Genomic DNA, 23,681 nt, shown 5'->3' with positions numbered 1-23,681 from the left:
GATGCCCTTCATTACATCACCGGTGTGCAAGCAACATTATGTACTTTCAACTTGCAGATTTGCCAAGATAACCTTTAGAATAAAGAAAATACAGCACACAAGACTCAAAATACAACATTTTAACTTTTATTATGATCGTTTTACATACAGTACAAAATCTCACAAAAAACATCACAAAAACATATGTACAAAGCAGAGAGACCAGAACATAATCACTAGATTAAAAGAGACCATCTTGCAAATTGTTTAACAAAGAGCCTTTGCTTCATTTCAAATGCAAATGAAGAGACGTGTACGGATTTCAAAAGAGCTCAAACTTGAGAAAATTTATGGACAAGTGGCTCACAAATGAGCAGCTAACCTATGAAAAACGAGAGGACAGAGAATTACAGTAAGCAATGAAAAAAACTACTTTTAAAAGTTTTACCCCCCAATCAATATTAAAATAAAATGTAAAAATATATACGCATTAAACTAAACGATGTTAAGTACTATTCTTTGTTAAATGCAAATGCAGAAAGTTTAGCAGAAGCATCCAGTGGCTTTTTCTTTTTGGCACTGCCCTCGTCTGACTCCATATGTTCATCCACTTGTCCTGCTTCATCTTCACGCTTCCGTTTCTTGGGGTCTGAGTCGCCCTTTGCTCTCTCCGACCAGTTCTGAATGAAAGATACAGATGATAAAGATACAGGATTTGTATCACACGCAAGCAATAAACTATATTGTTCAAATAAACCTGTCATTGTAATTAAAATTGACCGACAAGCCACTGCCAACCCAGACACATTTGTTCACGGTTGGTGTAAACAAAGGCAGCGATCATTTACAGACGGCCGTGATGAGTCACCGGACCCATTTCACATTTGAGCACCGGGACTCTTTCTGCACGTTCACCCCCCCCGTCCCCCATCCCATTGCACGCCATTCATCATTGTAACGCTCTCTTTCACCGCCTAATGCCGCCCCCATTTCATTAACATAAGATCAATGAGTGCGGCACACACCCCCAGCCTGGGTTTCCAGAGCAACAGGCATCCTAACCATTCCCGCTCTAGGCTGGAGTGTGTGAAGAGTCATTCTGCCCTGCACTGAGTGGCCCTGTGGGTGCGGGGTCACGAACAGATTGTTCATACAGTGTTTGGAAAGCCCACACACATACACAGGTAAGTGGAGATCAGAAAACAGGAGGATACTTGCTAATGAACAGTGTTGTCATTAGGGATGCCACAATTCTCAATATAATATTGAACCGTTCGATACGGCATTCACGGTTCAAAATACACGCTTGGGAATTGCGGTTTTGCATTGAATTAATTATTTTTCTACAAATTCTATCAATTGCCTCCATCCCAATACTGAACAACACGACATACATTCACATCACACATTAGTGGTGGAGTTATACTCACAAAACACTATAGTTATTCACAATCGCGAAAGTTCATTATTTGCATGCGTTTTAAAGCCTTGCCAGCTCATTCGCGTGCGCGGTTTTAACATGCGCTTTTCCGAGGGCGCGCACTAAACGCCTGTCAAACACGTGATTACTGGACTAAGTAGTCGTCTTACTGCGCTAATACTGTCAAATACACACAAGGTTTACATAAACAGTCGGTTATGTCTAAAGTGAAAGTAAAATCGCGTGTGTCTGTATTAGATGCACGCAGGTCTTACATTGACAGTGCAGTAGTGAACACGCCGTCCTTAAAGGGACAGTTCACCTCAAAAATTCTAGTCATTATTTACTCACTCTAATATTGTTCCAAACCTGTATTCATTTCTCGATGACAGAATTTTCATTTTTGAATGAACTATCCCTTTAATGTTAATACAACAACAAAAGACAAAGAGAAAACCACTCACTGCTCTTGACTGAAAAACTAATACAGTAGCTTTAATAAGAATCAATGTATATTTTATAGTGAAGTCTATGTAGCATTTTATTTTTACATTTATTCATTTAATTTCATACTTAAATGCAGCTGTAAAGCTCTGAGCCGCCAGTGTAAATCTTTATATATATTTATTTTATATTATACTATACTATACACTAGGAATGTGTACAAGATTTTTTTTTAAAGTAAAGTTAAGTTTAAGTAAGGTTTTTCAATTCTTTTAAGTAAAATAAAGAAAGAGTATTGCAATAAAAAAAATAGTATTTTTTCTCCTTAACCTCTTACTGTTCCTGTCGCCTAAGAATAGAATAACAAAAAACTGATGTGACAAGCCATCAGAACCGAACCGAACCGAAAACCGTGGTTAAAAACCGAGGTATGTATTGAACCGTGGACTAACTGTATTGTTGCATCCCTAGTTGTCATGGACAAATCCAGTTAGAGCATACAAATTGAGGAAATTAAACTAGAAAAAAAAAACCCAGAGTGCATGAATGAAATGTTACATAATAACAAGTACACATGCAAGGGAAATTCCCAGGTAACCTTCCTGGATTTAATAATAGGTTGAATAATGTATTCGAGGAATTAGTAAACTGTTTGGAATAAAATGCATGTCATGCTTTGATGAGCATGAGATGCCTTACCAGTCTTTCCTCTGCTGAGAGAGTGCGGAAACGCCCCATGCCTTCCTTGATAACATCCATTTCCTCAAAGTCAGGATTGTCTGCGAGAATGCTCTTCCTATTCTCCTCAAGCCACAGCTGAAAGCCGGTTTTTGGTCTAAAGAAAGTAAATTGTGGTTACCAACAAGATTGCAAACAAAGCACTAAAAAAAGATGGACAGTTCCTTAATCAGTCATCTGCTACTTGATTAGGGAAGCACAACATATAGGTGAACATACTGGTGTCAGCCCAAACAAATAGCCAAAGACTGATTTTTATAAAAAAGAAAAATAAATACTTATAATAATTTATTTACAGCCCACAATTACTAAAATTTAATTATAGTAATTTATATGTCATTATTACTTATAATATATCATTTATTTACATCCCACAATTACTAAAATGAAATTATAGTAAGTCATGTCATTATTACTTATATTATACACACTATTTAACAAAAGCAAATAAAATGTAGACAATTGCTGAAATTAAATATCGATCAACCGCAAACAATAGTGTTAATTATCTGCATCAATCTGATTGAAATAATATACAACACAATATAATTTTTTTTCAAGTTTTTAATTTTACATTTTATAGCAAACTCTATGCCAGATTCTTATTTTTTTGTACTATACAGGATTTCACTTGGACATGTACAATTTTAGACAGGCACAAGAGCTTCAGGCACCTTTTGCCTTTAAATAAAAAATAAAAAATAATTATTTATACTATTGATCTCATATTTTAACAGCCATAAATATAATTACAAAAGCAATCATACATCTATAAATTTGATAATTTATTGACACTTTGGCAGCGACGACAGCTGACATGGAATACTTTCAAAAACGTAAAAAATTTATACACATATACACACACACACACACACACACACATCAAGGGGTCTCTTACTTTCTGTTTTCAATATTCTCCTCTGGTACAGGGGGTGTAGCAGCAGGAGCTGGTTTCACTTTCTCTGCTCCTGATTGGCTGTGCTCCTGTTTCTTACTGTTTCCTTTAGAGGCACTCATCTGGAGCAGTGTGGCCTGGGTCTGAAAAGAGGGACAGACAAAATTAGGCTTCACACAGACCACAGACACAAGTGGCACAAAAGCGATTTTTTTTTGCTCATATGAGACTCAGATCTTTTTTTTTCTTTTCTTTTTTTTCTCATAACCGTGTGAACAGCACAAACCACATGGAATCTGATCTTTTTTATTCTAATTTGGGCCACTTCCATATGTGGTCCGAAATCAGATACAGGTCAGATGTTTTGTAATGTGATTTTACACACCAGTAGTTCTTTGGCCACTCAGATGAGTAGAAAGAGAGCAAAGTTTTGCTCACTGTGTCCTCCTTATTATAGCCTGTGCACAAATCCACTGGCTTCCACAGCAGTTCACGCATATGGGTCAGTTCAACATCGTAACTTGTTCACATTCGAATCTGATATTGGCCACATTTAAAAATAAATTTGTCTTGCATCTGAGCAATAAATCTGAATTGAGCCCTATGGCTTATCTAAAGATCAGTCATGAACAAGATGTGATTTTTGTGTCCAGTACATTGACTAAAAATTATAATGTTGCTTATATTCCAAAAGAAACACCTCTGACATTTCACGAACAAATGTTCTACTATCGGAACTAAACATTCTTAGAGGAAAAGATAACCAGGTCACCCCTTGCAGACAGAGCAGAGAGTGAGTTTTATGGGGTCAGACAGGTTGTGTGATCCCCACAGGGATGGAGAACATTTGTATTTGAGCAACACGCTGTACCTTGGACTTGGGTTTCGGTGCCAGGGGCTTCAGGACTGGGGCTTTGCCCTGTTTTGATGTTCCGCTGAAAGTTGCAGGTTTTCTGCTGGACATCGTCATGCTGTCCAAAACATTAGTCGTTCTGGGCTGACCAGCTGGAGAACTTGAAGACTTTCCTGAACCAGACACCTGTAAGTTTAAATGTATATTTTTAGATATTGTAAATGTAAAAACGCATGTATTTTTGAAAGGACACTTAAAAAGAAACTGGCTTAAATTTCACTAACAAGGTGCACTTCTTACCTTGAATGGGTTCACACGTCCTTCTCTGCTCACTGTGACACACAAGCACAATTTTAGTGTCACCAGACACACATCTCTCATGGCGGCCTATTTGTGCCACTCAGAGTCATATAAAATTGTTAAATAAATGTGAAAGAAAGAAATTCAACATTTTATTTTCAGTTTATAACAATTTTACATATTCTTTTTTAATGTATAAAATTCTCAGTTTATTGAAATGGTTTAATATTCTACTCACTTGGTTTGGGAGAGGGCCTTTCAGGTGATTTTTCTCCTTTTTTGAACGGATTCAAACCTGGCAAGTCAAAATATGTTCATATCAAAAACCAATTAAATCAGGTTTAATAAAAAATTATAAAAAAAAAAAAAAAAAAAAAGCCATAATCTTATAGCCGTCTGCTGTATTTCAGACAAGTAATGTGAACAATCTTTATTTCAAAGATCAAGAAGTTCACAACTGAAGTGCATAGGGCATTTGGTTTAATATACTATACTTTTCAGATAAGTATGGAGAAAAAAAAAACAGCATGTTTACATGGTTTCCTGGTCTCTGTTGATTCCTCTGCCTCCATTTGCTCTTCCTGTGGATATTCTTCCTCCTCTTCCTCCTCCTCACAGCCATTCTCAGCTTGCGCTTGTCTGCTGTTCATCCTATTGGATCCTCTATATTCTCTACTGGTGTGGCTAAACAGAGAAACAAAACATTTGTTATGTTGGCATCACAATTATCAAATATTTTTAAGTTATTCGATTCAGAGTTCTTTTGTTCAATTCCTACTATGAATATTGAAAGGGACTACAGAAATGACTTTTGAATAATTTTTTTCAAGACATAGCACTCACAACGCGGATAGAAATTTGAAAACTCTTATCCCATATAATCTTATATGCATCGGATATCTTATATATCATATGAATATGCAGTTTTTACTATAAATGATTAATAATGAGCAACATCTCTTCTCTTGTCTCATGACGTTTACTGGTGCAAGGGCAGGACAACCTGTCAAATCCCATGAGATCCAATCAATTTCCCATGGACAAAATCAAGCCCCACTCTACATTATTTCTGTTTCACTCGGATATACGTCACAAAAGGGAAGAAAAGACAAAATCGCAACTTGGCATAACTACAAAAAAAGTATTCACTATAGAAATATATGATCATTTAAAAAAAATTCTAGGCTTGGAAACAAACAAACAGACAACAAATTCTTAGGTTGTTTCGAGGTTTAACAAACTTTTGAAGAGAATCAAAAAGATAAGCATAACACTGATCCCACAGTTCATAAGCTTTTCCAGAAACAGGAAAAAATACTAGTTTCTAAGAAAATGCATCTAATCCAACAATTCTTAGATCAAATTTCCAGTACCAGTACTGAAAGAATTTTAAGTAATATAAATATAACCCTAAATGTTACCCGGAGTTCTGTGCTAACCTCTGATAGGCCGGCTCATCTTCTTCCTCCTGCTCCTCCTGTATTTGATTGGCCTTTTCCAGGGCGAGTTCACTGAGTCTCTGCGCCAGTGCCATGCGTCTGGAACGAGACGCGTAACGGATGGCGAGCGTCACAACGCTGTGAGTCATCAGCTCAGCCAGCTCCACACACCGGAACTCTCGCTCCAGTTTACATGATAGCTGCCCGGAGACACACACACACACACACACACACACACACACAGAGACAACAAACAGCATAAAACATACTGAGATGTCTGGAAGGACCATTCAGATAAAAACAAATCTGATCAAATGTGCAAGCCAAGCCTGAAAATATGTAATACACGCGTCAAAGCAGACTTCTGATTTATGACACTACAGAATTGTTTTACAGAAATCAGACAGTGAAATTCAATCCAGGCATATGTGATTGAATTTAACCAGGCTTTAACTTCCTGTTCTGGACACGTGAATGACTTACAGCGAACATCTTCATTAGCAGTTCCTGCTGCTCTTTCTCAGCTTGAGACTGACCCTCGCTGTCAATTTCATAACCACTGGATGACAGAAAGCCGAAGTGGTTATGAAAGAGCATGGACCGCCAGTACTGCTCCTACAAAACATGAACGTATAAATACGCAATTAAAAAACAAATATTGAATATTTCAGGATGCAGATCAAGTGTCATCAAAAAGACGAGCAATGCACTAGCAAGATAGGGATGGCCACAACTAGCTTTCAGTCCAGGTCAGCAACACTGAAATATAATGAAATGAAATTAAATAATTAAATAAAAAATAAAATAAAAGCACAACAGAATGAAACAATGCATGTTTTTTAAAAGCAAAAATTTAAATATATAAACAAACAAAAACACTGGTACAGTACTCAAATAGACAAAATCGCTAAAGCGCACATCCCTTCATGATACTATAGTTTAAATGATTTTGAAAAGACTCCAGGCTGGATTTTTGTCCATACCTCCATTTGGCCTTTCTCTGTGGTGGTCTGGCAATAAGGCAAGTTAAAGGGCAAGACGGCCACAGCAGGGCGGGGTAGAGTTGGTGGGAAACGCGAGCCTTTACATGGGATACACCTGAGAGAAATGAGAATTCCCAGTTTAACTGGCTGCTTGGAAATTCCCATTTATATGGTCATAGTGGGTCACAGATCTGACATTTGTAAATAAAGGAAAAATGACGCACCTGATCTGCTGTGGATTCTCATGAACCCCGACAACCCAATAATGGTCTGATTTGCTCTTGCAGGCGTCTCTGGTGTTGCAGACAGGAGTCCATGTGTTCCCCAGGGTCCGGTTCAGCATACGTCCAGCACCCTCAGAGTCAATACAGCACGGGGTTCCTGCAAAAAGAGTCATTACCATTCACTACTCAAATAGGTAAAGAAGGTAAAATAAAGAAAAAATACAGTAAAAACAATATCTAAAAATTGTATTTATGTCTGATGGCAAAGCTACAGCCATTACTCCAGTCTTCAGTGTCACATGATCCTTCAGAAATCATTCAATATGATGATTCACTGCTCAAGAAACATTTCTTATTTCAACATTATCCCTATCGATTTTGAAAACAATTGTGCTGTTTAATGATGGAAACCATGATTCTTTGATGAATATAAAAGTTCAAAAGAACAGCATTCATTTGAAATAGAAATCAATTGATCAATTTAATGTATGCTTCCTGAATTCAAAGAATTTGTTGCCATCTTTATAAATATATATATATATGTACTGACCCCAATCTTTGGAATGGTTTTGTGCAAAGCATGTGACAACTATCAGGAAATGAACGCTAAAGTCAAGATTACGTAATTCTCTAGGCAGGTGTTTATTTTTCTCAATTTCCTTAAAATAAAAAAAAGGAAGAGAATACAGTAGAACTTGAGCAGGTATGTGTGTAACCCCTGCTCAACCAGAAAAGGTGACTCACCCTCAGCAGTGAAACCCATCCATGTCAGGTATGACTTCTGTGAGAGAGGCAATGGTTCTCCATGGATGACCTGCCTTCTCTTCCGCCCAAGCTGGAGTAGCTGTATACCAAGGGCCTGGTCTCCATCAAACCCAGTACCTGACGGCATACATGACAATCTAGCTCAACCAATTTGTAGACACCACGCACAAGCAATGTCAGATTCATTTTGAAGAATCTGTTCGGATTCTCCAAATTCATATTGTTAGTTTTAATGGTTAAAATAATGTATTTATTCCTTTTGAGTCATTGCTCAAAAGCATTTGCGGCATATCACAAGTTATTACTTTTTTGAGTAACTTAAATATTCTCATTTACAACCGCTTTGACGATCGTTTTAAATGAATCATTAAAAGGAACCAGTTAAAAAAAAAAAAAAAAAAAAAAAAAAAAAGTTTGCTTGCAGTTCAGACAAAAATAACAAACAGGATTAGGGATACACCATTAGGAATTTTTTTGCCAATTTTAACAAACTGTTGGCTGATACTGATATTTGTCACCTGCTCGCTTATTTGAATTAACAGAAGTAAGGTGACATGCATTAGTACCTCTGTGATACACTATGAGGAGCTGCTCTCCATGTCCTGCCATGCAGACCACAGCTCCAGGCAGGCTGAAGATCTCCTTCTGCACACCACCGATGGAGAACAGCCTGACCACCAGAGCACTGGTGGCCACTGCCGCCCAGCCCAGACCCAAACACAAGGCACGCACATCCTCTCCTTTAGGAAGATCCACTATCCAGTCCTTATGAGTGTCCCAGCACGAGAAGTGCAAACACTGGATCTTACTGTTGAGAGAGAGAGAAATAAAGTGAAAATTTGACATTTGAGAAGGGAACGAACAGTTTAAGTCAAATATTATTTTTTTATGTTACCTGTTCTTCATACCAACATTTTTACTTTCTAATTGATCAGTTTTCATATTCTTTTTACATTTTTGACAGATTTTTCTGTCATTATGTTTATGGAGTTTCAGGGTATGATTATGTTACAACACAGATGTTGATACATTTTCCGGTAACACTTTCTCTTACAATGTCCTTGTTACATATGTTAAATATACTAAATGTAATAATAACAGTAAATTAAGCATAATTACATGCAAGTAACCATAAACCAAACACAGAAAAGCTTGTTACCCAGTAACAAATAATACTTGAATTTGCCAGGATTTCAAAAATCCCCTATTTTTGCAATTTCACTATGACACTTACAATCAATTATTCATTTAAAACAGTGCATTTCACAGATAGGCAGTAGTTTGTAATTCATAGGCAAATGATTTACTACCAGATTTTTAGTAGTTCTGCAAACAAAAATGGAGGCGAAAGTGCAAATTTGCTTCACAAACAAGGGCAACCAATTAAGGACAAAGGGGAAACGGGACTACAGAGCAAGGTTCACACCAGCTGCTGCTGACTGTAATCTACCTCACTGTAATAGCAGCCCTGTTGAATAATAATAATAAAAAACACCTCTAAATTCAATTCAGCAAATGTCTAAACTAAAGAAATAAAAAAACTATACCTGACTTAAATCTAATTCAACTATGATTACGAAGATCTTGTACCTGGCAAGCTCATCAGTTCCCTCACAGGCCAGCAGCACGGCCTCCTGGGATAGATCAGCCATGGTATGGCCCAGGCTGTTGGTGAGATGCATGGCATGATGGATCGCAGTATCGTGAAACTCCACATCAATGGCATTGTCCTGATCATCGTTATAGCCACGGACGATGCCCACAGAGTTCCACATCTGAGAAGGAACATAGGGAGCTTTAAAAGACTCATATTTAATAAAAACAAAAATGCTTAAAATCACTACATTTGATTTAACTGTAAATCAACAATTTTGACTGTTTTTTTCAAAATAATAAAGTATTAATATTAAATATTTGTAATGCATATTATGTTAATGGTTGGGTATAGCTTGAATTTGAGTAATTCTGATTCTATTGATTCCCAGTTTCAATTACAATATGGTAAAACAAAATTAAGCAATTAAGTGAAACATTTAGATATACACATTGATTCTGTCTTTTTGCTAAACATTCTGTTGCAGCTAAACACAATGAACAAAAATCAGCATAGTTTCCAAACTGGGGTCCGGGGACCCCCAGGGGTCCTCAAGAAGGCAAAAATGGATAAAGTCTACCAAACATTCTAACTGTTAAATTTCTAAATGCTTCTCTACTTTCTTGCCATATACATACTTTCCAGAATTGCATGTTTGTTTTGTATCTTTCTGGTTAGTTTTTCTCACTATTGTCCCCTTTATCTCGCTCTCTGGGGTTCTTAATGCAGTACGTAAGCTGCTTACATACATTTATTGTGAAAGTTGCTTATCCAAATATTTTTTTAATTGAAAATGTTCTTCTTCAGGTTTATACATTCAACATTAAGTATAGCCGATTTAAGTTTGGAAACAATATGTTGTATTTATAATGTCACACTTACTATTTATCTAACAGTTTAAATGTTTTTTCATACATAAAAATATATAAATGGATTTTAAGAAGGTGGTCCCTCATAAAAGATTCATTATATTTTGGGGTCCTTGGCATCATAAAGTTTGAAAACCCCTGGCCTAAAGAACACTTACACCAGGACCTTTTGCCTATTTTTTTTAACAAAAAATACCACAGCAAAAACTAGACTAGCTAATATAAATTTCAAAAATTATTAAAGACAAGTTAACAGTCAGTAATAAAATAAGAACAAATAAACAAACTAGCAATAGAACAAATAAATACAAGGTACAGAATTCAGGTACAGAATTTGAAATAAAATGTAAAATGACATTGCATAGTTTTCTTTTTTACAATTAAAATATGGATTAATCCTTAAAGTTACAAAAGTTATTCAGCCAAGATAAGGGAGTGATTTTCTTTTTCTTTTGTTGTTTAATTAACATTAATGACACAGATGGCAAAAGGTTTATATGCACAGATCCAATATACTGTTACACATGCGTTTTCTTTCTCAACGGTTTACATTCAGACATAACCGAATGTTTACAAGGATATTTTGACAATCTTGTGTATTTGTCTTTACAGCTCACGAGTGCTGAATTGAGTTCTCCTTTTGCTTTTTCTTGCGCCTGAAACGCACACACAGGAATCAAAATGCTCATCTTATCGAATTCATGATTCTTGGAAATTTGGAACTGGTTCTCGAACAAGCCCTAGTTGTTGTCGAATAATGATTTCATTGTTTTCAAAAGCCAAAATAAAATAATTAAAAACGCTCTCTGCAAATCAGTGATCTGCTTAGTATTTGTAGATCAGGAAAAAATGTAACTCGTCAAAAAACTTTATCAATCAATCTCTACTTGAATTTAAAACAGGTATGATTTCTCCTCACCATAAAGCGATGCATGAGGTGCACTGGGGTAGATCCCGGCTGGAAAGCCCTTTGGGGTTGTGTGGGCATGGGACCCTCGTATACGGGACGGGACACTATAGGTCCCACAGCAGGATGAACAGCACCGATGCCATCCTCCTCTGGAAGTCCGTCTAGTTTTACAGAGCCTGGATCTTGAGAGACCAAAACATCTGACCTTTAATTAAAGCACATTAGTTGAAGTAACTTCCCACACTATTTGCTTTGCGGTGATGTATCATACCTTGAGAATTGTCATCGTCATCCAAGAAGGACCCTCTATTCCGCGGTCTGCCCGTGGCAGGCATGAGGTCGTCGTCGTCATCGTCATCATCCATGATGGGTTTCTTCACTGGAGACCGCGGGTCACTCGCACCATCGTCCAGCATCCGGTCATCATCCTCATCAAACAGGTCATCATAGTCATTTGCTTCTTTAGCTGCAGTGGCCTAAACATGAGCAGAAAAAAAACATTATTTTGCATTAGTTGAATAAAGGAACACTTTCAAAATAACTTCCATTAATAAACAAATCATAACCGTTATGAACAGACATTACATAACTGATCATGCATATTTCAGTATTAATATAAAGAACGTTTCGAACTATTTGAATAAACAAGAACTGATGAAATAAACACATGACTACATTAGTTAAGACTAATGATCAATGAATAAACGATTTTTACAGCATTTATTAATCTCAGCATTTACTGATAGATTTTTAAAATCTGTTGAAGACCCCTTATGGTAAAAATTAGGGTTTTAATGTTGTTTATGTCTATTTGGTGATTTTAATATGACTTAAGTGCAAATTCATCAGTCAGAACCATTCCTTAAAATATTGTCTACACTTTGTTAATAAGAGGATTCACAAGCGTGCAGCTGTGATGGAATTTTTTAATTAATCAAAACTAACATTTATTTTTATTAAAATTTATATGCTTTTGAAACCTACATTTCCCAACACTAAGTCATATCTGAAAATAACAAAAGGGGAAAAGAAACAGACCGATATCTAAATATATAAACTCATGACTAAGTTACTGGGTAAGTGACTTTGAGTAACAAAGTGAAGTATTCAAGAAATACAGATTAGTTTTTTACCTAGTAACAAAAGGGTTTGCTGAATTATACATATGAAGAATAGGGAAATGATATACTGAATAATGTCACCTTCACCATGCCCCTATTCTATAAAAACTGGTATACTCTTTTTGCTGGTGGAATTCTCTCTGAAATTGGTCTGAGGTCCTCTGGCTGTGATTAAAGCCTATTTAAAGGCATTGTCTGGAGTCAGTTTGATTACTGCTGCACAGCAGGTTTAGTGGAACACTAGAGATCTTACTTCCATTATCAAGTGATAGTGTTTAGTGACTCAAAGCCAGTCGACTGTAGACACAATATAAATTAGGGGTGTAACAATATATCACAATACATTTTTTTACAAATAATATGTATCGTGGATAGTAGGGATGCAACAATACAGTTAGTCCACGGTTCAATACATACCTCGGTTTTTAACCACGGTTTTTGGTTCGGTTCAGTTCTGATGGCTTGTCACATCAGTTTTTTGCTATTCTATTCTTAAGCGACAAGAACAGCAAGAGGTTAGGAGAAAAAATACTATTTTTTTTATTGCAATACTCAATAAATTTATTACTAAACTAAACTAAACTTTATTACTATACTAAAATACATTTATTTTACTTAAAAGAATTGAAAAACCTTACTTAAACTTAAAACTTTACTTTAAAAAAAAACATGTACATATTCATAGTGTATTGTATAATATAAAATATATATATATATATATAAAGATTTACACTGGCAGCTGAGAGCTGTACAGCAGCATTTAAGTATGAAATTGAATGAATGAATGTAAAAAAAAACATTACATAGACTTCACTATAAAATATACATTGATTCTTATTAAAGCTATTGTATTAGTTTTTCAGTCAAGAACAATGAGTGATTTTCTCTTTGTCTTTTGTTGTTGTATTAACATTAGCAATAGCAAATGCCTTATGTTTCCAGTCAAAAGTAGCCTACATTATTTTCTATATTTTCATTGCATCTAGTCAGTGACAGAGTGCAAGCATATTCGTCTAAAATAATTCTGTATTTTCAGCTTCAGAATCATGAATAATTTTATTCTGGTGTCACCATTGTCCTGTGCATTGTGTTACCAGCACCAAGCCTATACATTTCCACCCCCAGTGTAATACCAAATTTAGCATTTTAATCAACAGTAAAAAATTTTGTTAACCTTTAACAGTATGTCTTTGAGTATTGCAATAATATCGTATTGCGAGTTCAGCAGCGTGATATGTATCGAATCGTGACATGAGGATATCGATACACCCCTAGTATAAATATTGTTAAGTGTCGACTTGGGTGTCTGGGACGCCCGGTTTAAGCGTTTTGACCGGCAAATGTATTCAGACTAAATTAAACACCCCTGATTGGTCACCACACTCAAGAGATCAACAAACTTGTCTGTGATTGGCTACATTGCTTACTGCTACAAAAACATGTTATAAATATACATTTTTGACGTTCTCCAGAGCTCAAAACACAAATATGCACTGGAGAGTTTACCAAATTGCTTTCAAAATGTTTTAATACATAATTTTGATTATTAAAGAGGAGTTTTAAGGGATCCAATTATTGCAAGCAGCGAGACTTTAACATTAGTTAATGCACTGTGAACCAACACAAACATTTAGAAACACTATTTTACCTTGTTTCACGATACTGTAGTATTGACTATAAAGTATGCATAATTACATGAAACAATCCCTAAACCAAATCGTAACCTATAGAAAATACACACTTTTTTTCATATTTATTGATATACATTTTATTATGATTAATGAATATACAGAATGACGTAAATATTTTTAAAACATAATCCTGCAGCAGATATAGCCACATCTTAAGGTCACTTAAAGATCCTTACACACTCATCATGACTTTACGTTGGTGATCCTATTTCTGGTGCAGTATGTTCGGGAAGAAAAAGGCGAGAGCCTGAGGGTACAACTGACCTTGGTGTTCTGGACAGTAGAGGAAGAGGACGGCGACGAGGACGACACGCCTTCCAGCAGCCCGAGGCAGCCCTCTGTGTCAGTGTAAGCGATCCGGCCCCCTGAGGGATGCCACGCCATCCCACACACAGTGAACCCTTTCTCGTGTTTCTGTCTGCAATGGTACGAGATCAACAAACACCATCACCACTAGAAACATCCTTTTATACCACCAATATTGTGTACAGTTATATTCAATGTACAGACCAATAAGGTCAATACAATATTTACAATGTTAGGTTTCAACAGTGTAGGGGGAAGTTGAAGCAAATGGAGCTTACTCTATAAAGCAGAAGGTCACATAATTTGGTAATTTTTGGATGAATAGATCAAAAGTATGTCTGTAGAATGAATCATATATCGATACGGACTAGTGTCAGTGAATATTAAAGCTCATAAAGACTGCTATTGAAATCTGAAGTCGGCTTGCCGTGTCTGTGTGAATGAGTGCCGCAGTTTCATCTACTACTACACGTATTGAAGCGCGAGTGACACTCGCAATGATTTCAGCGTCTGCTATCGCACTATACGAGGGCACATGAACATCATCTGTAGAGTCACAGTCACTTCATGAACATTTTCACCTTTAATTTAATAAAACTATCAACATTTGTGGTTTCATATACACAAAGGAAATCAAAGGTTTTCACGACAACCCATCAAAATAAGTTCGGTATAACATGAAAAACAATATATTACTATTGTACATTAGATTAATAAATAAATAACTTTATAAATGAATAAATAAATAAATAAATAATAACATACCGTTTGTTAAAACACACAAACTCAAAGGTCTTCATTCCAAGCCGGCAAAATAAAAGTTCTGTCTACCTTGAAATTATTACAGAAGTTGCACAGTAAAGCATACTTAATAATAATAATAATTTCTAATAATATTTATAACAAATAATTACATTTTTATTTCTAGATTAAGTTTTGATTACTGATTTGATTTTTACATTTTGTATTTGACTTACAATGTCTAATATATATATATATATATATATATATATATATATATAAAAAACCATGATACTGGCAAAATCTTACCAAAAAAAAAAGTGATAAAGATTTTTTGTTAAACCGCCCAGCACTAAATGTGACGTTTAAAGTCATTTTTGCTCATTCGTATGATTGAACAGGATCATTATATGTCAATGACATTGGTTAATAAAGTGAGATTAAATGCATAAAGTCTATGTGTAATTTAACATATTTACTTATTTTAGATCTGTGTAATATTCTGAGTTTGAATTTTACAGTTTTTTTGCAAGCGAGATGAGCAAACGCATGCTCACATTTAGTCTAGATATACAATAACCACCATATTTACACAGCGCACTCAACGCTCTGCACTTACGATTTCTCTCAACATGTAAATGTAAAAGTAATGCTTCACTAGTTAATTGAAAAAAGCAGATTATGCATCTCACGTTACTCATAATGCGTTTCCCCCCACACTGGATTTCAACATCCAAAATTATTAATAATATTAAGATCAATATGACTATAACCTCTCAATACACAGTTTGGCCTCTACATCCCAAATCAACAGGTTTCCGCCAACTGTTCCTGCAGCCAGAAACTTCCCACACGGTGACCAGACCACAACATTAACAACCTGGGGAGGAGAACAAATTGGAAAGAATTGTTCATGACAACATTAAAATGCATTGTAATATAAAACACAGCTTTTACACAGTACATTATCTCATCTAATACAGTAAGCGAAAGGTTAATACGCAATTTTAATGCTAATAAAAGGTTTCCACCACCTGCAAACTACCTTTTCTAATTATATTCCTCTTATAAGTAACTGTTCCACTGTAAACTGCTGGATGCTTTTCTACTGACCTGCGTGAGGAGGTCATCAGAGAGTGTGCTAACATGCGTCCATGTGGTTTTGTCATACAGCTGAATGGTCAAGTCCACCGGTACGGCAAGCAGCTGCAAGCACATACAACAATGAATATAAATATTATAGACTGATCAAGCAGTTATATATGAAGCCACCAAAGAGAGGAACCTGAAAATGTTAATTGAATTTTGAAGTCTGAAAAAAAGCCTTATATTAATGTGACATTTTCAATACCTTTCCAGAACGAGGGTGCCAAGCAAGTCTACAGAGAGACTTGGCATTGCTAACATCACTTGACGTCTGGAGAACTTTCCATTGAGCTACTTGAGTCTAAAACACACAACAGGGATCATCAGCTTTACATCAAAATACAGAGGGGTCCAGAAGTCTGAGATCACAATGAAAATCTGGGATTTTTATTATTTTAAATTTCTGAGCAAACAAAGGCTGGCATAAAATGAGGAATTCACCATTTGAATTTGTTCCAAATGAACTAAATTCTTATTTTTTTCTGAAATTCTCATTAAACATGTAGTGTTAATTTGAATAAAATTAACTGATTTTCAATTTAACCCTTCAATGTATACCTCGGGTCTTTAGTGACCCGGGACGTCATTCACTACCCTCCTCCTCCTTCATTTTTAAAGGTTAGACATCAACCTTCCTAGTATTCCTCAATCAAATCATTATACACAATATAACTAGAAAAAAATAATAAAAATATCAAATAATGCCCGTTTTTCCATTAATTTTTTGTACAAAACTGTATAGGGTCGTATAATCTGCAAAACTTGAAATGGCTCCGCGATTTAGTGCAGAACAAGTACTGAACGTAATCAAATATTAGTGTCACAGTCACTTGATGGTGTATCTGGTGAAGAAGCTATCAGCGATCACTGAAAATTATAGTTTTGAGAATATGCTTCAGAATGCAAATATGAGCCAGATGCTGAATGGACTGGGAAATGAGCTCTGACGAGGACAGTGGTGATGGTATAAAACATCTGCTCAAACTGAACCCTCCCAAGCTCCAAAAGGTAACGAAATATGCTTGTTTATTCTTCTGTAATTGTTACACTAATATCAGGAGTGTTTTATATTGTTGCGACAGGTAGAGATCCATCCGTGTTAGATCGTTTAAGACCCGAATATGTAAGAATGAATGGCGAAACAGTCATGCATTTAAGGGTTAAATTGTATAGTGAAAGTATAGTTTGTAATAAACTTACAATTTAAAAAATGCAATACAGAAGCATTTTCTTTAGTGCTCTAGGACATTTGGACCCCATTGTACATGTTACATCGTTGTATGAAGGGCTGATAAGAAGGGCTCATACCTGTGACTCAATAGACCACACAGTGACTGACCCATCACAGCTGGAGGAAGCCTGTCAGTGACATCAAGTGACATCAGCACAACAAAATGACCAATTATGGGCCAAAAGTCATTTTAAATACATAAATACTCATCAACATGTAAATGTCACAAACAACACATATAGAGTATAGTTCACAATCCTGGGATCGGTAAGATTTTTAATGTTCTTGAAAGTGTCTCATGTTCACCAAAGCATTTATTTGATAAATACAATAAAAACAGAATTACTATATAGTATGAATGAAATTTACAATAACTGTTTCTATTTTTATATATTTGAAAAATTAATTTATTATTGTGATGGCAATGCTGACTTTAGGGCATCATTACTCCAGTCTTCAGTGTCACATGATCCTTCAGAAATCAGTCTAATATGCTGATTTGCTGCTCAAGAAACATTTCTTATTATTATCAATGGTGAAAACAGTTGTGCTGCTTAATATTTTGTGGAAATGTGATGCATTTTTCCAGGATTCTTTGAATAGAAAGATCAAAAGAACAGCATTCATTTGAGATAGGAGTTTTTTGTAATATTATATTATTAATGTCTTTACTATTTTTTATCAATTTAATACATTCTTGCTGAATAAAAAAGTATTAATTTCTTTCTTCAAAATTCCATCCATCTTCTTCCTCTTTATCCAGGGCCGGGTCGCGGGGGCAGCAGTCTAAGCAGAGATGCCCAGACTTCCCTCTCCCTAGACACTTCCTCTAGCTCTTCCGGGGGGACACCAAGGCTTTCCCAGGGCAGCCGGGAGTCTTCCCTGGGGCCTCCTCCCGGTTGGACATGCCCGAAACACATTCCCGGGAAGGCGTTCAGGAGGCATCCGGAACAGATGCCCGAGCCACCTCAGCTGACCCCTCTCGATGTGGAGGAGCAGCGGCTCTACTCCGAGTTCCTCCCGAGTGACTGAGCTTCTCACCCTATCTCTAAGGGAGCGCCCAGCCACCCTGCGGAGAAAGCTCATTTCGGCCGCCTGTATCCGGGATCTTGTCCTTTCGGTCATGACCCAAAGCTCATGACCATAGGTGAGAGTAGGAACGTAGATTGACCGGTAAATCGAGAGCTTCGCCTTACGGCTTAGCTCTTTCTTCACCACGACAGACCGGTACATCGACCGCATTACTGCAGAAGCTGCACAGATCCGTCTGTCAATCTCCCGTTCCATCCTCCCCTCACTCGTGAACAAGACCCCTAGATACTTGAACTTTCGAATTTCTTCAAAATTGTTTCTTAATATCTTACTAACCCCAAACTTTTCAACGGTAATGTATGCAACAAATATGACACTGGGAACCAATTCACTGGCCATTCTTAATTTAGCCACATTCAAAAATAACACCAGCTGACCATTAAAAAAGCACCATGACACTCACAAGGAACTCATCAGAAGGGTCAAGAGCCACACTGAGGACGGGAGCGTCGTGCCCACGTAGGGTCTTCTGCTGACTGCTGTCCGCCACCTCCACGATCTTCACCAGGAAGTCACTGGAAAACAGAACGCCAAAATTAGCACCTTCATCCTCCACTTTTTTTCAGCTCAACAGAGACTCATATTGGCACTGTAGATCTTTTGATCTGAAGTGGGGAAATAAATGAAAACTCATTTCCGACCTCTATAGGAAGAAAAGAAAAAAATCAAATAACCTGTTTGGTGCTCAGCTGCCAGTGCATCAATATATTTAAGCTTTGGCAGCGGGATAAAACCGCTCAATCAATGCAGTGACATGCTCGCTGCCTTCATCCATGATGCATCCACTTAAAACAATCCATATATCCAGCAAACGGCCATTTAGCCAAATACAACGAATCATAAAACAATCGAAGTGGTTTCCTTTCCACTCAGTAACTGATCAAAATAAAATATTAGATTTGTGTGTCACCAATTTTAACTAATACACAGAACTGCTACTAAAAATACATAAAACAATGCATGGAAATAAGACAAACATGCATGAAGGGTTAGTTCACCAAAAAATTGAAATACTGTCCCCATTTACTCACACTCGTGTCGTTCCAAACCGTAGGACTTTCGGAGAAAATACATCCATATGAATCGAGCAGTTTAAGGATGAACAGACTTAATTTGGGTAAACAGAAGCTCTAATGTGCTTGCTTGATGCACAACCAATGAGGTTTGTTTTAGACTGTAAAGCAAATACAGTTGAGCTGTTCATATGGATTTCTTTATGAACGGCTGAGTTTTGGGTAAACAGCCTTTCAAAGGAGGGACAGAAATCTCTCAGATTTCATTAAAAATATCTTCATTTGTGTTCCGAAGATGAACGAAAGTCTTATGGGTTTGGATCGACATGAGAATGAGTAATTAATGACAGAATTTTAATTTTTGGGTGAAATTACCCTTTAAAGGGTACATAACACAGAGTTTCTGCCAATCTCATGTTAATCTTGAGTACCCATAGAGTAGTATTGCATCCTTCATATCTCAAAAGATTCTTTAGTTTTATCATATATATATATATATATATATATATATATAAAAGACAAACACGCTGTACCAATTCTTTCTGAAAACACCCAAGCTTGTGCAGGCGTGCAGTGGGCGGAGCTAAATAGTCAGTGTGCACACACACACACACACACACACACACATACAATACATCATGGCATTATCCCTGGATAGCTTTCGATTCACTATACATTCATGTTGTTTACATGATATGCACTTGCGCGCCGATTGCCAACAAAACACAGACATTTGATGCAGTTTCACTCGCCGCCTGCGGTTTCGACTCATGACCAGGAACAAACAAACACACTTGCAGAACTCTGTTGCTGCTCCGGAAAAACAAACTGCATCCACTGTTCTTTTAACGCTGGGTTATTTGGGAAGCTGAACAAGGTTATTTTTCCTTCACAACCAAAAACACACTTTTTTTTGTGACATTGTTGATTTTGTGGTCTAAAAATAAAATGACAGCGCTGTCGACGGTTTCTGTAACCCGAATAAAGCTCGTTGATGCTCATTTGGTAGAAGTGCCCATACAAGAAATTACGCCCTTTATGAAGACATACAGGGCCATACTACAAAAAAAAACGTTCCGAAACTTGCTCGAATCCTGAAGGAGTGTATTTGGCACAGAAATACTCTGTCATTCGTCCAACTGTTTTTTTTACATGTCGGCCATGTTTAGCATGAGAATAATTAATGACCGCCGTTTAAGAACATGAATGTAACATGTAAAGGAATGAAAGCATCTCAAACCTTGAGCCTGCAGCCACTCTTGACCCGCTGGCGTTGAAGGTGACGTGGTTTGCGTTGGTGGTGAATCGAGTGAGTATGCCATCTGGATCTCCCTCTGGGAAAGTGTGAATCTGAACCGTGTTATTGGAAACTGCTGTAACAAGCTTTCCATTCTGAAGGGGAAAATAAACACTGACATTTAAATTCCAGTCAAATCAGCAGGATTTTAATTTTAATTGACCATTTTCAGATGTTTTACGAGAAAACTATCCGTAGCATTATTAATGTGATTAGGCTTTTATAAGAAACGGTGAAAAAAACACACCAAAGCAAATGTTAACTTACCTTCAAGGCTACAGAATAGACCTTCTCCCCGACATTTATAGACTTGGGATCATCATCATCTAGACTTTCCCATATGCGGACATCACCATCACTCCCACAAGTCACAATACACCTGGGAAAGATCATAAAGTGGATTAGTCATCTCATTATTGCCCATTTGTTAAGTCTGAAATCAAATGTAGAAGCTTTGAGTGATCACAAAAGATCTTACTTTCCCTCATTGTCAAAGCAGACATCAGTGTGTCCTTCTGAGTGACCGTAACGCATGGGCTTCCTTTCACACGGCATGATGCTCTCAGGAGGTCAATCAGATACAGGAGAGGTAATGTCTGCCGGGGATATGTGTAATAATATATATAAGTGTTATACATATACACACACATATGCATGTATATATTATACAAAAACATACACATTTTATATATATATATACATGTGTGTGTGTGTGTGTGTGTGTGTGTGCTTTTACAATACATTACTCTGTGTATTCTAATGTAACTTGCACACATTGATTCACAATTCGCTTATATAGCAGATATACTAATAATGTGGTACTACAATACTAATACTTAACAGCATACAAATTTACTTCTATAACCAAATATGTATTTAATTAACCTTTTGTTCTGTATTCTGTAACTATTGGCACATGTGACAAATTATAATGTTATAAGTTTCCTACTTGATCTCTTAAGGAAAAGAATGATCACATATAACATTACAAAGCATACATTTAAATTATGTAATTTGACAAGACAGCAGACGTCTTATGATGCAAACATAAAGAGCATTTACTAAAAGTAAGTTCATTTTTTATCTCGAATTTGGAATAATAATCCATCTTTGGAGCACAAAGAAGTGCAAATGTACCACTACGACAGCTGCTTGCTTTACATGCAAAATGATCAACAATTGCGGAATAAAAGAAAATATCCTGAAAGAAGGCACTTGTCAAAGTAAACGAATATAATCGAACAACAATACATCGAATATGCTGCATACATGTTTTAAACACGCAGTACTTACAGATTTAGTTTGGCGGTAATACCGGGTATTCAGCGCCACGCTCGCTCGCATCTCCCGCGCTGACAACAGTGACGTATAAAAGTGGGACGGACCGTTAACTTTTACCAAGAGTCATTGGCTGAATCTGAGGATGTACTCCACCCAAAGTCTGACGTTTCGTGACGTTCCAGATACATTCGTTCTAAATTAAAAGTATTTTTTAAATAATTATTTTTTGTTATAAATGAATCAGCTGACCATTTCTTATAGTTACTATTAATTGGGGTGCATGTAAAAACAAGGTTATCGTTCTTAACAAATAAATAGCAAACAGCAATTGGATCTGCCTACGGCAAAACTGTCTGTCTGATATAAGGAATGAGCATCAATAATGCAATACAGCCTAGGGTTGTACGTTTAGTCCTTTTCAAGAGAATAGACAAATTATCCTCATTGTCTGTTAGTTGAATAATTTGATAGTCCAGGAAACAGCTCGTATCTGCTTGTAGAATGAAATGCAATACGATTAATGGCCATGTTGGGGCATTGTCTTTTTTTCTTTGTGCATGTGTGTCCAGATTTGCCCACATTTTAGAGACCTAAAACTAACCTGAAATCACCAAAATTGTGACCAGCAAAATGGCCCACAAGGAAGTTCAAAGTAGGAAAATGTGCGTCTGTACTTTCCTAATTATGAATGCAATATTTTTGGTTTTGTCTATAGGCCTAAAGGGGTTCTTTCGATATTTCACAATGGCATATGAGCTATAAATGTATGGGTTCATAATAAAGATCCTTCCCTTTAAATTCATAAAATTTCATCATCTGGGGAACACAAATATGATCATATAATCAGCTTTCCAAGGTGAGCACATACATGTACCAAAGACAAATATCTTATAGGCTAACTAATCTTACAACAAAATAACTAAACCAAAATTGTAAGAGAGAATCATATCACATCTTATAAAAAGTGAGAATATTATTGACCTTTTATTCAATATAAGCTTCTCGGTTTACTGTTTTTGTCCCTTTACATCAATGCACCCAAATGAATAAATAGCAGTTAATCTCACATATTGTCAGCCAGTGAAATCTTGTATGATAAAACATAATCTGAAAGGAGATTTAATGTAAACCGTAGCATAGCAAAACAAAACAATCTTAATTTATTTGTTGGGTCTATTGCTTGTTTTTATTGAAAATGTGTGGCTACAATATGTGGTTCAATTGCTTCAAGACTGAGTGTTTATACAGGACAGATTCATCAAATAATATACTGACATGATTTTGCTAATCAAACAGATATGGTTTAGGCACTGTTTAGTTCTAAAATACAAGATGAATAGATAGTAGTA

The 23,681-nt window shown here is 36.3% G+C and overlaps 1 protein-coding gene across 1 annotated transcript; it reads right to left on the bottom strand.

Annotated features, from left to right (window-relative positions):
• Positions 1 to 105: 105 nt before the first annotated feature.
• On the bottom strand, positions 106 to 22,414 carry wdhd1 (WD repeat and HMG-box DNA binding protein 1). Its single transcript, XM_079832711.1, has 26 exons — positions 22,345 to 22,414; positions 21,530 to 21,647; positions 21,319 to 21,430; positions 20,995 to 21,146; positions 19,145 to 19,256; positions 17,727 to 17,777; positions 16,624 to 16,719; positions 16,386 to 16,478; positions 16,046 to 16,152; positions 14,490 to 14,643; positions 11,685 to 11,889; positions 11,423 to 11,595; positions 9,631 to 9,815; positions 8,607 to 8,848; positions 8,020 to 8,157; positions 7,276 to 7,432; positions 7,052 to 7,166; positions 6,552 to 6,683; positions 6,069 to 6,268; positions 5,165 to 5,313; positions 4,868 to 4,924; positions 4,630 to 4,661; positions 4,348 to 4,515; positions 3,480 to 3,619; positions 2,543 to 2,678; positions 106 to 659 (listed from the first exon to the last, which is right to left on the bottom strand). The coding sequence occupies exons 2-26, from the start codon at positions 21,604 to 21,606 to the stop codon at positions 492 to 494; spliced, it is 3,351 nt and encodes a 1,116-aa protein (XP_079688837.1). The 5' UTR covers positions 21,607 to 21,647; positions 22,345 to 22,414; the 3' UTR covers positions 106 to 491.
• Between the last annotated feature and the right edge of the window lie 1,267 nt (positions 22,415 to 23,681).

The sequence above is a fragment of the Gobio gobio genome, assembly GCF_949357685.1.
Source record: "Gobio gobio genome assembly, chromosome: 13".
NCBI classification, from domain to species: domain Eukaryota; kingdom Metazoa; phylum Chordata; class Actinopteri; order Cypriniformes; family Gobionidae; genus Gobio; species Gobio gobio.
Note: the sequence above shows the minus strand (reverse complement) of the source record. Positions and strands in the feature narration are given on the sequence as shown.

Excerpts from the sequence above, each read along its gene's own strand:
- wdhd1 (XM_079832711.1), bottom strand. The coding sequence starts at position 21,606 with ATGCCGTGTGAAAGGAAGCCCATGCGTTACGGTCACTCAGAAGGACAC. Across the intron at positions 17,778-19,144 it reads ACCCTTCTGATGAGTTCCTT|GCTTCCTCCAGCTGTGATGG; the intron begins GTGAGTGTCATG and ends TGTCACTGACAG. Across the intron at positions 4,516-4,629 it reads GACGTGTGAACCCATTCAAG|GTGTCTGGTTCAGGAAAGTC; the intron begins GTAAGAAGTGCA and ends TTAAACTTACAG.